Here is a 16186-nt window from a genome sequence, read left to right on the forward strand (position 1 = left end):
TGTTTACTATTCAGCCTCTCATTTAGTTTCCATTTAATTAAACAGGATCAGATTCTCAACGGATGTAAATCAAGGGAGTTTCTCCCAAAGGAGTTCTCCCAGTTTGCAGTAATTGAAGGGTTGATCTGATGTCCCAACTCTACTTCTTTCCGCAGGTAGCTATGTATCCATCTGTCTGTCTGTCCACCTGACTAACCTGTGTTATTTTTACCTCCAGAGTGATAAACTATTTGAGGAAGAGCTGCTGTCAGAAGCAGCCCAGAGGGACAGAGGTCTCATTAGGTATAAACGAAGTTCTGAGCCTCTGGTAAATGAAATGAAACTTTTCAGTTGTTACGGTTGTTCAAGTCTGAGCTGATATAAGCATCTCTGCTTCTCCTGATACAGGCAAGGATATCTTTGGAAGTTTAGTGCTTCCACTCCAGATAAAAGCAAGTCATTTGCTTCTTTCATCATGTCGCTACTAATTTCCAAACAGTCAAAGCTGCTGCTAATTTATTTACTGAACACTGAAGCCCTGTTAGCAGGGGCTGCTACTGAAACTGCTTTCTGGCCTTCGGCTTTTGTTTGTTGACAGCCTGATTTCCCAGTAGGCCATTTCCACCTGTGTTTCTGTTGTTTTTAGTGCATGTCTTTCTTTCTTCTTCCCAGTGACTGTCTCCCAAATGGCTCCTGAAGGCTTTTCTCATCTTCCCCCGCTCTCTCATCCCCTTCTCCCTCCCAGCTGCAAGGACTCTCAGCCCTGCTTTCAGTCATCCTGCAGTTAGTGGTTGTCTACACTGCTGAGCTCCCATGGGGCACTAATTTTTGTTTCAAGGACAAGATTCAAAAGAGTTTGCTACACACAGGTTGCAGGGTGCACCTTCAGATGTGCCTTCAAATAGACTTTGGAGATTTGAATATATGAGCTCCTGAAAATCAGTTTTTAAATTGCAAGGGAGGCCTATTAAGTGCTGTAAAAAAAAAAAAAATTTTTTTTTGCTTTTCTATTTTAAAAGCCACATTAAAAAGTGATTTTTTTTTTTTTTTTTTTTTCCACCCCTTCCTCTCTCCCATGACATTGGGTGGAAATAGAAATTAGGAGACTGCCATTTCCCTTTAACTTCATGCATATCAAAGGAAGAGAGATGACAGGATAAAATGATTCAGAGAGTGGCCAGTGTCTGGAGGAACTCCTGAAGAAGGATATTGAGATGTTGCAGTAGTTTCTTTGCAACAACCCAGTGTGCTGGGAGCTTTCAGTGAGAGAGGGGCTCTGAGATGGTTTCCATGACTTGAAAAATTGGGAGGCTGCACAGCTTTGAGGATTTATTTATTAAGATACTGTTTTAATTTTACTCCTTAAATTATCCATCCTATCTCATGAGTGTGTGTGGTTCTTGATGTACACTTTGCTTCATACAGAACTTCTGTTTTGCTTTATCTCACCCCAGCAACCTGTGCTGGCATCCATGGACTGACAACCAACGTCTGCTATTCTGGGCTGCAAAATTTTTCATTAGCCCATAAATTCAGTTCAACTGGGATTTTACTGCTTCAGTTTTGCTGGCAGATTTGGGATTTTAGCCCAAAAACAATGTACAACTGCTAATCTCCCAGTTTAAATGAGCAATTGCAGTTTGGGAGGTTCTTCTGCCCCTTGGTTTCTCAAACTGTACATGTACATCCATTGGGCTCTTCAGATTCTTTCCCCTCTTTGCCTCCATTTACAGTTTGTCAAACAGATGGTAATGCTGTCTGACCCCAAACTGACACTGTGAAATTGGTCAGAAATAAATATTGATGGAGAAAATATGTGAAACTGTAATCAAAGCAAGGAGAGGAAATCTCCAGTGTCCAAAGGCATGCACGTTGATGGGAGGCCACATCTGCACCTGGAACCAGAAGGTTGGCATCCAAGCTGTTATCTCATGGTCTTGAGTGAGTCTCTTACCCGCCATGTCCTCCATTTCCCAATAGCATTGCAATAAGGCTAATATTTACCTGGCTTGCAGTCAGAACGAATTAACATTTGTAGAGTATTTGGAAGTCCTTGGGTGAGCAGACTCCTACTGCTAAGCAGGGCCTGTATTGTCAGTGTAACACTGATGTGCACAGGGCTGCTTGCACAAGTGTATGCACTGCCTCATCTCAGAGCTCTTGGGTTGGCACGGGATGTGAGAACAAACCCAGCAGTCCTTGACAATCCGTGTCATTTTCCTTTGAAATGAGTGTATTTTCTTTGAGAACAGAGCTTATCGTGTTATCTCCAACGAAAGTTATGTTCTGCCTTTTACAGTTGCCATGATGCAAATGTCATTTGTACTCTCCTTCTTTATGAAAGTTAACAGTTATTTAAGAGATCAAAGTTAATTATCACTGAGGAGATCATTTTTACCTATCAACCCACTTCTGTAACCCCACTATCACAAGTAGAAGCTTTATGCTAATCAGTTTTCTAATTTCCATAAATTACTGGTAGAATTACTTTTTTTTTTTTTCCAGCATGAAAGTAGATCTGTTGGTGAAAGCTCCTGAGAGGTGCGGAGACGGGGAGGAAACGAGGTAAGGTGTCTTTCCATGAGTTTGCCAGCTGAATGTGGTACCAAGAAAATAAAATCCAAATCATTAGGTTCATCGCATCACAAAACTTGGAGATGCTGCAGCTTCCCTGCACTGCAGAAACCTGATGCACACACATTGTTTCAATTTAACATGGTGATAGGAATGGAATCGAACGTGAGGATCACTGTGTGACCCTATTACATGTGAAGTGTCTCTATTAGAGCGGCAAAGACAGCATGCCAGAGGAGCTGAAATGTGTTGATAGAAACAAACAGATATATCTTTTTAAAAGCAGCAGTCAGAAACTCTGCAGTATGATCTGAGCGTGTTCTGCTGGAGAGGGCAAGGTAGTCTATCCTAGGGGAAGATGATATTAAGAAAGAGAAAGAAACCCCTTCCGCTCCATCACAGCCCTTTCTGTGCAGTGAGCTTGCCAAATGGAAGCTGCTGCTGTGGAAGTTGTTACTGCTATGACTGACAGCTGCTGTAAAATAACCTCAGCTGCGGCATGGGAGGGAAAGCAAGAAATCAGAATGAAAGGGATGTGGGTATTTTTGGGTATCCCCTTGGTCTAGAAGTTGAGCAAAATAATTGCTTGGTAATGAATGAGCTTGTTGCTGCGCTGCTTCAGCTTTATAGTCTGATGCAGATGAATTCCAGCATAAATAAAATCACCTCCAATCCAAAGACTAAACCTAGAGATAAAATTGTATCTATGCAACAATAAAACCACACCATACTATTAAAACTTCATTTTACACTCAACCTCCAGTGGGCATTGATGTCCATTTGACCACTTCTCCCTCCAGTAAAGCAAGGCCTGGGCTGCCCTGGTGACTTGTTAGCCAATGTACCTGTGGCATTTTCTAAGGCATCTCAAGTATTCGTGGTGGTTTTGTCAGTTCCTCTTACCTCCAGCAGCTGCGTTCTGCTCTTCATTTCCTTTATAAAGATTAAGAAGAGCTCTGTAAGTCTCTGCGTTCAAGGAGTTAAGCAAGAGCATAATGATTTGGTGAGAGCTTCCTGACTGCAAAATGGTCACATTTTCCACATTTCTTAGGAACACAGAATTTGCAGGAAGTTCACTTCTGGCTTCAGTAGGAAGGCAGGAGGTGTGGGCTGAAGCCCACTGGACACCACAGCTGTTGTCATACAGGAGCCTGAAGCACTCTTTTCCCACAGCTCCAGGAAGAGTCCCACTTTGCAGTAAGACACAGCCATGACCTGTGGCATGCCCCTCTCCCATTCACCACCCCATAATCACTCAGAGCTCCACATGGACCCTGGCAGCCCCATGCCCTCTATAGAGGGGGCACCAAAAGCATTCCAGGGCAGGGGACAGAAGTCACCAAAAGGACCTCGGCTTCCCTCTGGCTGTGAGTTTTCGAGTCTCTGCTTAGTGAAAAGCATCACAAAATTACATTCTCTCCTGATTTTTTATTCTTCGACCTTCATGTCTCCTGCACACATGCATCTATTTTTCTTCAAACAGGCGCCATCCCACTGAAATCAGCAGGACTCTGTGGTGCTCTGAGGAAGGCATACATATGCCTGGATCAAGCTGATATTTACAGAAGGCTCCTTTTGAATTGGCTTTTGATTACACACCTATGTTAGAAGGTGGACAGTGAGACTCAGTGTGACTTGTTTCCGTGAGAAAAAGATGGTGAAAGATTGCAAAGTTAACCTTTAATATAACAGACCTTTTTCAGCTGTCATGTACAGTGCTAAACTGTATATTTCTGGTTGAAAGGGAACATAAACTATGATCCAGAACACAAAAGGGTTTAGAAAATGTAACCTTCATGAATATGGTTTGGGTTTTATTATCTCACTTATATATTCTGCTTGATAGCTGTAGGATAACATGAACAGTGAGTTGGAATCTTTCCTTGTTTCTACCAACAAAAAAATCAATCCATTAATAGGCCAATAAAATCCTGGGATTTGGAGAGAGGGGAGGAGGAGAAATAATTGCATTGTTCTGATGCTAACAAGCCGCATCTATCTTAAAATAACTGATTAAAGCCTGTGCTGGCACGTGGCCTTTGCACAGGAAAGCTCATTGCTTACAGGTGTGCTGTGCTGGGGCACAAAGATGTTGTGTTGTGCTGCATCTGTTGGGATGGAAAAAGCCCATATCCTCCTGCTCAGCCCTTCCCTGCAGACACAAAGCCACAGGGATGGGCTCACAGTGGGGCTGGCCAGGGCCATGCAGAGGTTCCTGGGGCACTCTGCACTGCTGATAAATAGTTGCAGGGATGCACAATTGCATAATGATAGCCACATTCATTCACCTGTCTATCAAAAGAGATGCATTAAAGTTTGAGCTCTCTTCCCCTGGGTCCACAAAGAGACATTTGAGTGTTAGTGTATAGTCTTTAACATACTTCCTAACAGTGGGCTAAGTGCAGTGGGGTTAAACAGAGTCCCTTTTGCTTAGTAATCCATTAGCTAATGGGTGTGTAAGCCCATCAATTTTCTGTTTATTCCCTAACCCCATTAGGGTACACCTGCTGTGCATAAAAAATACACCTGACAAATCAGAGTGATAGCTGAAATAAAATAAATATCAAGTGTTGTTATAGCTGATCCATAGTGTTTAAAGCAGAAAGGGCATAACAGTGATTTGTGAGGGCGGAATGCAGCACAGCGCACTGGCAGCACGTGCAGGTTGACATCCATCCATCCGTCCCCTCGTGATCCCACTTCACCTGCAGGCTGTGGTGGCAGGCAGCCATGTCCCCATCCTCCAGGTCTCTCTGGGGAGCTGACATTCACCTTCAGACACTGCTCCCAGCTCCTTCTGGAGAGCCCCAGTGCTGCTAAGTGATAGATTAATTATTTGCAGGGAGTGAGAGCACGAAGGCAGCCAGAAGCTTCAAATCTGTCTCTGGTACCAGGGCCATTTGTTTTGTCACTTCATCGGCTTTATTTATTTATTTATCTTACAGCTCCCCTTGTGATTAAAACTGTTGAAACAGCTGTTATCTGGTAGCTGCTCTCGCCTGGCTATTTCCTGATGTCAGTCAGTGGCTGTGGAGCTGCAGCATCAGTTGGAGCCTGAGGAGAGGCAGCCACGTCCTGGCTGCCCCCACACCCTGAAGGAGCTGCCCGTGTTGTGCAGCACCCCCCATTGCACAAGAAGTGGATCTGGGCACTGCAGCAATGGAGCCACAGACCCCACTGTCAAAAGCCAATGAATGCTGAAATTAAGAGACTGTTGGAAAGTTGACCAAAATGAGGATTCGCGTTTAAAAAACAGAAACAGAGCGCATTCATCATCTCAGAGGAAGGCTGATGAGGATGAGATGAGCAAGGTATGTAGTTCAAGGCAGTTTGACCAGAACAGGAAGCTTGCTGGGGCAAAAGAATGGGTTTTGAATGAGGTGGCCTCAGACCCCGTGTACAGGAACCAAGATGTCCTCTGGCACCAAGGTGAGTGCTGAGCAGAAGGGGCAGGGCAGGTGGGTGGAGGACAGCACAGGCAGATGGACATCGAGGATGGCATTTATGTCCAAAGTCTGGGATGGAGAAGTCTTATCTTTGTGGAAGTAGAAAAGGGAATAGAAAGCCCCTCAGGCTGAGAAAAAGCTTAGGAACAGGTTTCAGGGCTTGGAGGCTTACAGCCTATTATCAGATGAAGGGGACTGTAACCACTGATGTCGCTACTCCTTTTGCTGTTAGAGCAAAGAAGCCTTGTGCAAGTTTTCAGCAATCACATTCAGCACCAGAGGGCTGAGAGAACCAGCTCAGGGCTGCTGAATCCACAGAGCTGAAGAACTCAGCTTAGATTAAGAAACATTCAAAGAACAAAAAAGAAAAAAAAAAAAAGTAGCGAGAAGGAAGAGATCAGTTCAACCCAGTCCTGCAACAGCCACTGAACTGCTAACCACTCCATCTGGGTAATGGAACAGAGGGAGGGTTTGCAAATCCAGCCTGAGCTGCCTAATTCCTCAGCCAAAAAGCACCACTTTCAGGCGATGAACAGTGACAAAATGAACAAAGCGAGTCACTGGTGTTGGGTTGTATTATCTGCAAGCTTTGGCATTTTTCAGCTGAATGGTTGCCACTTCTTCCTTCCCAGCCCACTGCTGCTATTATTTTTACAACATGACTGTTGAGGAGTGTATCATTCATAACATACCTATCACAGAGAGATTCCTTTTTAAATGCTTAGGGAGATGGAGGGCTACAAACCCTGGGAAATCAACTATGCCTAATATATTATGTAGAAGTTCTGTAATCATTATTGAACTAAAGTGCATTGAGTAAGTGGATAAAATCAGTCCCACTGTAGCATAAGTCTCCAGAGAGCACAGATAAAAATGCCTGGTACTTAAGTAGAAAAAGGTAACAAAATATTTCTAGTCCCAGCAACTGCATTTTCCCCTCTATATAAATAGGGAACCCTCAGGAGAAGGCAATGATGCAGCAGAGGTTGAAGGCAAAGTTAATGGTGGCACGGTGGGGGAGCGAGTCAGTGCCTGGGGCAGGCTGATGATGAGTGACGTGCTGTGGAAATGGGGCCGAAGGCAGAGCCTCACTAGCAAGGAGGCAGAGGGGTGCAGGCAGGCCCCCATACAGTGCTATGGGGTGGGGGGTCTGGGAGGGCGCAGAGAAAGGTCACAGCCCTACAGCCTCTAGATGAGCCTGGTACAACATTTGAGCTCCTCTTTCCTCTAAACTGCAGAGAAGTGAATGTTTTACCAAGGATTCACCTTGAGGCTTGCTTTCTAGAGCTTGTTGTGGCTCCTGCACAGAGTGACAGTTTCCCACTCCAACACAAATGTACATCTGCAGATTTGTTCCTACTGAGCTGAGCTGTTATCTTTCTGCAAACCCTCCTCACTACCAAATTTATTCTGTGGGATAATCTGTGCCCATTCAGAGCACTCCCACATGTAGCCAAACAGAACCGGTCCTTGCCCCCCTCATTCATGTGGTCAAGATTGCAATGAGTTACCCCAGCATGGTACCAGCTGCAATCTCACTGAAACCCTTGGAGGGTCTGGCTTACCAAGTCAGGCAAAGCTTGCTGTGAATAAACTGGGGGAGAATTAGAGTTTCATATACTTCATCCTTCTGCAACAAAGGAGGAAACAATTTCACTCTCTTCACCTTACAGGATGCATATGACAGAGCTTGCTCTTTATTTCAGGAAAGGCTTAAGTGATCTTTTAGATTATTTTCTTTTCCTGACATCTTCAGACATGCATTCAGATGGATGATAAAGTTGAGGTCATAAACTGAAAATAATAGCAAGGAAAAATATGTCAGAGCATTTTATTTGCTGCTCCTGGTGTAGGCCAACACAAAAAAAGCCACCTAGAACTGCAACCCCACTGTTAGGTTGCGATCTGGATAGTCATCCGCATTCAAGTCCTGAAATGACTATATTACAGTTTTCTAAGATGTGTGCTCTTTCACATGACCTGCCAATCATGTTGGAGCAGTGCCATAAGCTCTGGACTAGCTGTATCCTCAAGGGCACCTAGGAGAGGAAAACAGAGGAGAGCTGTGGGGTTGGAACTATTACTTATTTATCTAAAGTATTGACCTGACCTCCCCTACTGAAATACCAGCATTAGCTGCTCGGGAAGAGGGATGCCAGAGCAGATCCTTCTGGGAAACAGGGGAAGCAGAGGTGTCAAATAAAGCCCAAGTCAGGCAATATCCCATTGAGATAAAAGGAGATGGTGAGGGGGGGGGTGAGGGACACAACACAGGCAATGTGTTGTAGCAATGACTCAAGAGTGGGTGGGCAAGGAGGCTGCAACCAAAAGGACCAGATATCTTGCTGAAGCTGTCTGACAGACTATGTAACAGCCTGGCTGAGATGCACCCATAGTGTGTGGGATGAACTTTGAATGTTCATGATTAGGCTTTGTACATATTTACCATAATGGTAATGAATTATGTTTGTAAAAGGATGAAGAAGCAAGTAGAAAGTGTTGCTTAATGTCATAATGAATGGAACTGAATAAGGAAAGGGGCATGGCTCTGAGGTGACGAGATGGATGGTCCTCTGGAGTGCCCAGTCTGGTGTCTGGGGGAAATTCTTTACAGAGAAAGAGATGAGGTACTGGAACAGCTGCCCAGAGAGGTTGTGGATGCCCATCCCTGGAGGTGTTCAAGGCCAGATTGGATGGGGCCTTGGGCAGCCTGGTCTGGTATTAAAGGTGAAGGTTGGTGGCCCTGCCTGTGGCAGGGGGGTTGGAGACTCATGATCCTTGAGGTCCCTTCCAACCCTGTGATTCTGTGTCTGAAGTGGCACCCAAGCCCAAGTGAGGAAACAGAGAATGAAATGGAATTGGGGAAAAAAAAAAAGTTACTGGGATTCTTCAAGACAAAGAAGACATTTCTCCTGGAATCAACACTGAAGAATTTGTCTTGCTTAGCCACCAGCCAAGCAGATTGATAGTGGCAGCATTTGTTTTTTGTGTCTCCAAACTGAAGGCCTAACACAGGAGAACAGAAAAGTACACTGATGGCAAATGATGAATGCATATAACATTTGCCATATAGCAGAGGAACAGTGACAACATCCCTTAAAAAAAGTGATGATGAGTGTAAATAAACAAAATACTAAGATGAAGGGGATGTGTTTCTGAAAAAGCCTGGACAACATGGACTTAGATAAAACATTTCTAGAACTACTGTCCCATAAAACAGGAGGGATCCAAGCTGAGATGGGAGCCAGGGACTCTGATAGATCTCCAACCAATTGTTAGTACAGCAGCCTGGTTTGAACATGTATAAGAGGATGGGTGAACAAAAGGTGTAAAGCAGGAAGGAACAGGGGAATAAAAAACAAGCGCATAACATAAAATAGGTCTTCAGCTAACCTATGAAATAGCAGAAGATCCATGGACTGTGATGCTAAGCAGGCTTATGTGAATGATTACGTGAGGCAGCTGTGGCACAAGCCTATAGATAGGGAGAAAGGCTCCAAAGGGAGTAAATAGAAACACAGACAAGGCCAGGAAGCTAACAGTGAGGGTAGGTTGTTTCACTGAGGTTTCTTTGAACAAAGAAAATTAGAGGCATACCCATACGAAAACACAGCCAACTCCATTGCCAGACAAACTCTCATTGGATCCAAAAGGCTGAAGCAAAACTCTGGTTCTAGACAGAGAACCATTACATAATCCACAAAGAGGTTTCCTGATATTATATCCTGAATTTCTTAGACTGCTTTTTATCTACGTGTGACCTGAGTTATTTCCGGTGAGCAGAGAACCTCGGGTTGCAGTGAGAGCTGCCAAAATCTACACCACGTCAAAAGGTGCATAGAAGAATTATCCCAGACAGAAGAAGCAGATTCTTCATGAAGACAAAATAAGCATGGGGTCAGCAGTTCTATTTTCCTCTAGCAACTACAGGGATGAATCTGTTAGAGCCAGCCAACAATTTACATTGCAAGAAGCAACATCCAGCTGCTTGTATTTGCAGCAAATTTTAATTTTCTAAGTGCGATGCTGTATTGGGATGGAAAATACCACAATAATATTGGGGCAGCAAAGTCTTCAGCTACAGCAAGTGACAACAAGCCCAAATGCAGCAGCCACAGATGCAGAAATGAAAGAACAGAGATGCTTACCTTTGGAAGACCTCAGGTATGCAGGAACCTCCAGCAAACAGTAAAAGATGCCTTCATCCCTACTACCAACCCTTAAATGAGGTCTGGGAAGGGGTGGATCCTGGCTCCACCCTTTCCAATCACTCAGGAGCATTGCATGCACCTGAGCTCCCCTGGGCTGGCCCTGCCTTCCCACCAGGTGCTTCATCACTGCTTCAGGCTGTGACTCAGCAATTCTGCTACACTAAGTAAATTTTATTTTAATTCAAACTGAAATCTCAAATTCCTATTTCTACCAAAGAATGCTCAGAGCTTTGCATTGGGCACGGCATATAAAGGTTTTCAATTTTCCCCAGTCTTCTGTACTACAGCTACTTGAGGACCAGTTGGGTGCCACTGTGTCAATCATCCTCATCCCAGAAGTAAAATTCTTTATCGTCCCCTCCAACTAGAGAAGTCCAAAATCAGATCAAACATGGTAGATAATGGATAATGGATATGGATATTTAGTAACGGCAGTAGAACAGAAACATTTTACAGGAGGGTCCACCATGGTCAAGCAGCTACTTACAGCTCAGCATGCTTTGATGCAGTTCTGGCAGCTGTCCATGTGTGTAACTGAAGACCTGGTTCAGAGTGCATAATGGCAATGGATGTGTTGCCATTGACTCAACTCAAACCGAGATGAAAACATATCTCCCTGCAGTGAATCTAATATGCCTTTTTTTGTATTTCATGATGACTGTGTTTAGATGGCCAGCTCTCTGCTGTTGGGTACATAAAACTAGATATGCTCCTGAAATTCACCAGAAATACAGGTGAGCTCTTCAAGCAATCAACAGAGTAAATTGTAGAAATAATAAGAATAACGTTATGACGGTGAACAGACAGCACTGTGAGTGAGGATCCTTTGAAATCCACTAGCAACAGAATAAGAGGAGTTTCAGTGCACGAGAATTTGCAGTATTTCATTGTGTAATTCCACAAAGTTCTGCTTCTCCTTAATTTCAGAAAGACAACTCAGCAGCCTCTGGCTTCTACGTTTTAGTTTTTCTCATCTACTAGCCAGAAAAAGAAACACACAACTAGGAGCTGTATTCACAGACAGGAAGTAACTTTAATTAAATATTGTGAAAGTTGAAAAGTTTTTACAGCTTGAGTTTCTGCAAAAAAATTATAACAATCTCTACAGTAGTTAGTTTCTCTAACAATAGAACTGTACAGTGTGTGTGTCTATTCAAAAAGATTTAGATAAGAAGGTGAAAGGTTAGTAGTTTCAGAGATGACTTCATTTTAGCTGCATTCTAGTACAACTGTGAGGAAATAGGCATACTTGATGCAATCCAGTCATTGTGAAGCTTCACCTTTTTAAAATTGAAATCTGGACGTTTCCACTTAAAGCCATATTCTGTAAACAGCTGCATCTTTTACTTTGTAAAAGATAAAGATGGTGCAGGGGGTGGGGTTTAAGAAGTCCCATTGAACAGACCACTACAAATAGCTGCAACAAAACAAAACGATGCACGTTGTCAGAGGATCTTTGGACACTGGCGTAGAAGACTACAAACACAGGTGGCCAACACTGGTGTCAAAATCGCTATGACTTTGAGTGGAGCCCTACAAGAGTAATTGATGGTGTCACTGGACAAAATATGGCTTTAAATTTGGTTACATTGTCGTGCTGTTGCTTACTACGTGAATTAGAATAACCGCTTGGAATACAGAGAAGCAATAACTGATGTCTCTCACATTTTCCAGTTTTTTCTCCTTTTATTTTCTCACCATGAAAAAAAAAAGTTCCTGCTTTCTTCCCTTCCCCTAAATGATCACACTGTGACATTCTAGTGAAAACCATTGCAAAATTCATACAGGAAGCATGCACAGTTGCAGCATCGTTGTAAATGATTTCTTGCTCGGCTAGAAAAAAGTTATATTGTTTTAAGGTAACAAAACAGTTCTTTTGTGCTTTTCAATTCCTTTTTTTTTTTTCTTTTCTTAGAATGTTAGTGATGATTGACAGTTCTGGTGCACAGTACAATGTACAAGTGAAATGAATATGATTTGCATTGTTAAGGCATCCAATCTGCTGGTTTATATTTACGTGAAAGACAGAGAAATATACAAGCAGACTTAAGAAAGAAAGTATTTTCATTGAGTTCTATGAAGTTTCTCCCCATATTTAATGCACAAAAATGCGTCACTCCAAAGAGGAGAAATCCCATGCATATTAATAGAGTAAAACAGCATTAGTTTTTGTTAAGCCTCAAAAGCAAAGGATACATTTTTTTAAAATCTACATAACTAAATGCTACAAGAATAATATGCTACTTTTTGCCATATATTGGAAAAAACTTCTTAACTTACAAATAATACAAAAATAGACAATGGCTTTTGGGTGGAAAGTAAAAAAAAATGGAAGCATGGTTTTAAACAATACTAAAAAAAAAAACCCAACCCTATAAATGAAATGCTTTAAAACCACATTTAAACAGCTAATACAACGGTGAATGACCAAACAAATCACTTTTCACATAGCAAACATACACAATAAAATAAACTGGAGTAGGGGGGGAAAAAGCAATGTACAAATTCCCAAGATAAATACATTATTTATATGGATATTTTACAAAATCCCCCGTAAAACAAATGAACAACAACAACAACAAAAAAAAACAGAAACAAAAAGCTTTTTTTTTCTTTAATTAATTTCGCAAGTATGTGCAAGCTAAAGGTAGTGAGCTCTTTTTGCAAAATATGCAGTAAAATTCTTTATTGTGATATTGAAAAACTGTCTTAAGACATTAAAATGTATAAATAGAACAACAACTTTGGCAAAAAATCACAAAAAATCTACAGTATTTATAACTACATACAAAACACAACAGCAAAGAAAAAATATCAGGTAATGCATTTTCAGAGCTTTGCTGCCTCTTTGACCAATCGTTTTTAAGAACACTTCCCAGATGACGATAGCAAAACTTTTGTAAAACAGAAGCCATGGTTCTGATCTGAAACCTCCCCACCAGCCCCACCGCCCGCCCCGAACTCCTGTTTCCATTTTACTGTTGAGAAGCAGTTACCTGTGGCTTTATATATTATGATACAAACGGAGAGGGTCGACTGATACAGGAACAATCCTAGCGCGAGGCTGGCAACAGTGTGTGCTTTTAGATCGTGAGGACGGAGGACCGCAGAGGAGCCTTTTCTCATTCTGCCCCATAGAAGATAAAGGGGGACCATGAGACGCCCACTGCGTGATGGCTGTGGTTTGTGTCTTGGGACGGCTGTGCAAAAGGTGAATGGCGTTTTGTGCACAGCCCAGGTGACACTGGACATCAGGAAGGCCACCCATGGGGAAAGAGTTGGATATATAAGCTAACGAGAGCCGTGCTAATCTAATGCTGCAGTTTTAGCAGTATATCTGGAGGCACTGGATTTTGAGTTCAAGAGGAAACGTGTTTGTTACTTGCATTCTAAGCTTTAACCAACTTTTCTTGTCGCACTATTTACACGATTATTTAGCCTGATTAAAGACAGAGATTCCAAATCCCACCCCCCATCCCGCTCTCACCATCCAAAAATATCCACTTTCTGGGGAGTGATATCCATTTAATGAGAACATTAAAAATGTATCACATTAGCAAATCACCACTGGATAAGCAACCTGTATGAGCCGACCCTTAATTAAATGGCCATAATTCTTCTACGAAAAACTAACTGGCACTTCTATTCTGTCCCATACAGACTTGTATGCAAATGACACCACTTCATTTTCTTTACACAGCTTAAAAAAAAATTCATAAATTAAAAACGTGGAGTTCCATCTCTAGTGTCCCTTGCGTAATTGTATGATTTATAAAAGACAAACGATGTTGAGTTAAATCAAACCTTAAAAAAACACACACACAAAAAAAAGGGAAAAAAAAAACCAAGCCCCCAACCCCCCACACAAAAAAACCACCACCACCACCAACAAAAAAAAAACAACAAAAGAAAGAAAAAACAACAAAAGAAAAGTGGATTTTTTTAATCAACGTACAATAAATATATCTCCCAGTTATTTGGGATGGACAACTTGAATCAACACCTTGCAATTGCAGATAGTTAATTTCAGTGTTTGCAAGGATGGTGATTTTTTTTATTTTTTATTTTTGTTTAAAAATCCGCAGTTATTGTAAGATTCTTCTTTATTTCTTTTTTTTTTTATTATTATTTTTAAAAAGGCCTGAGTAAAAAGTTCCGCTCTGGGACTTGTATCAGATTCTCTCTGAAGCAGAATTCAACCTCTTCATTAATAAAATTCTTCAAGGCAATTCTTTCACATGGGGGGAACAATCATGCCAGATATAGCTGTTGTAAGGAAAGGGTTGGGGAAGAGAGGAGAGAGAGAAAAAGAGGAAAACGAGTTACTGTTGTGCATTGTAATGCAACCTTTAAACATTTACTAGCAACATATTTTGGCTGGAAAACATTAATTGTGCGAGACTGCTGAAATTAGTGATTTTCTTGCAGAGTAAATGCACTTCGCCCAGTATAAGAATCAGGCCCCAACTTAATCTTTTATTTTAGTTTCAAAATCTCAAAGCGTTCAACAGGTTCAAACCTGCTTCAGCCATTGCCATATTTTCTACTGCATGTTTTGCTTCACACATGAGCAAATGGCTGAAGTCCATAGGCAGCCAGCGTCAGCGATCTGGCAGTGCATTTGTTGCATTAGGCAGAGTAACAGCAGTTCATTTTCCTATGCCAGCTTTCTCTCACACGTTCAGTATTCAACATGGAGCATTATGAATGCATTTCCAGGTGCTCAGAAGTGACTTAAACTCTAAAAGTCTAAATTTGAAGTAGAAATTATGTTAAATGCCCTTAACTAAGTCATGGTTCATTACACTTGTAGACTTCACCAACTACACTGAGTAACATGTTTACTTCTGTTGGCTGAACTGCATCCTTTATTATGCTTTCTAACCTTCGTTCCTATGGAACCACCACCTCTCTTAGAGATGTTTCTCAGAAGTCAACACCTACAGCCTTCCACCTCGCCTGACCTCCAGGTTGGTCTCTGTTTATCAGGCAGGGGTCAGACACAGCAAGCGTCCGAGCGACATACTGTGAGCACGCGCATCATTACAGGTGGCAGTTGTGTAAGTTTATGATGAAAGCTGTGACAACAACACATCCTTAAAACACCAGTTGTATGGTTATTTGCAGAAAGGTAGAAAACAGATTTGCCTTCAGGTTGGCGGCACTTCACGGGCACATTATTTAAATGCTAGAACTGCCTGCCATCTCCGACATCTGGACATGTAATTTCTTAAGGAAGAAATCAACCCTGTGACTGGTGCTGATTCATTGTGCTTTAATTACAGCTGCAATTATTTGATAAGAACAGAGCCAAAGTAAAAGACTCACAGATTTGGGGTTGGAGGGGGAGAGGAGGGAAATGTTTTCTCCACAAACACCACCATATGTGCAAGAATTACAAGTCTAATCAGCAAGGGGAGAACAGCTCGAGTAAACTGCACTGATTAAATGAAATAAAATGAGAGGAGAAGGCGAGAATGCAAAACACATCCACATGTTCGCAGGAGGCCGTCCTCAGAGGTGGCATGTTGCAATTGTTCAGCAGCATTTTGATTCCTAGAATTTATCATTCAGCCACAAGTTATGTGGAATCACTACAGTGATGGTTATCACTCCACATAAAGGCTCTGCAAGGTGCTGGGAACAAGGATTAAAGGGATAGAGAGGTGAGTTACATTGCTCGTGCCCTACAAGAAGACACTCAAGTAATCAGAAGAGGACACTGCTGTGTCTTAAATATTTCTTGCTGAGGCATTTCCTGACACGGTTTTTTTTGATTCTACCAGGGGATAATCTGTGAATGCACTTCCATGTTATCTCCACAGCTATGCTGTCTCCTTCATCTTAAATCACAGGATGAACTTGATAGACTTTTGTTTAAAGATTCCTTGCCAAAGGGTTTTATTTCAAGAGTATCTCAAATAATACGCCCTGAGTGCCCACAAGTGGGCTTTACTCTTGGTACAGGTGAATAAA

At 42.1% G+C, this 16186-nt stretch overlaps 1 protein-coding gene and 1 long non-coding RNA gene across 5 annotated transcripts in view; one reads left to right on the top strand and one right to left on the bottom strand.

Annotated features, from left to right (window-relative positions):
* Positions 1-5466, top strand: part of LOC128081525 (uncharacterized) — an 89982-nt gene extending 84516 nt beyond the window's left edge. The window contains exons 4-5 of the long non-coding RNA XR_008207214.1: positions 2485-2544; positions 4037-5466. This is a non-coding gene — a long non-coding RNA (uncharacterized LOC128081525). The remainder of the gene's footprint in view (positions 1-2484; positions 2545-4036) is intronic.
* Positions 5467-11223: 5757 nt separating this feature from the next.
* Positions 11224-16186, bottom strand: part of EBF1 (EBF transcription factor 1) — a 266492-nt gene continuing 261529 nt past the window's right edge. For all 4 annotated transcript variants that reach the window (XM_052684476.1, XM_052684475.1, XM_052684474.1 and 1 more), the window contains exon 17: positions 11224-14476. In XM_052684476.1, the coding sequence (XP_052540436.1) occupies positions 14445-14476 (32 nt within the window). In that variant the 3' untranslated portion in view covers positions 11224-14444. The remainder of the gene's footprint in view (positions 14477-16186) is intronic.

The sequence above is a fragment of the Tympanuchus pallidicinctus genome, unplaced genomic scaffold, assembly GCF_026119805.1.
Source record: "Tympanuchus pallidicinctus isolate F22 unplaced genomic scaffold, pur_lepc_1.0 scaffold21, whole genome shotgun sequence".
Taxonomy (NCBI): Eukaryota; Metazoa; Chordata; class Aves; order Galliformes; family Phasianidae; genus Tympanuchus; species Tympanuchus pallidicinctus.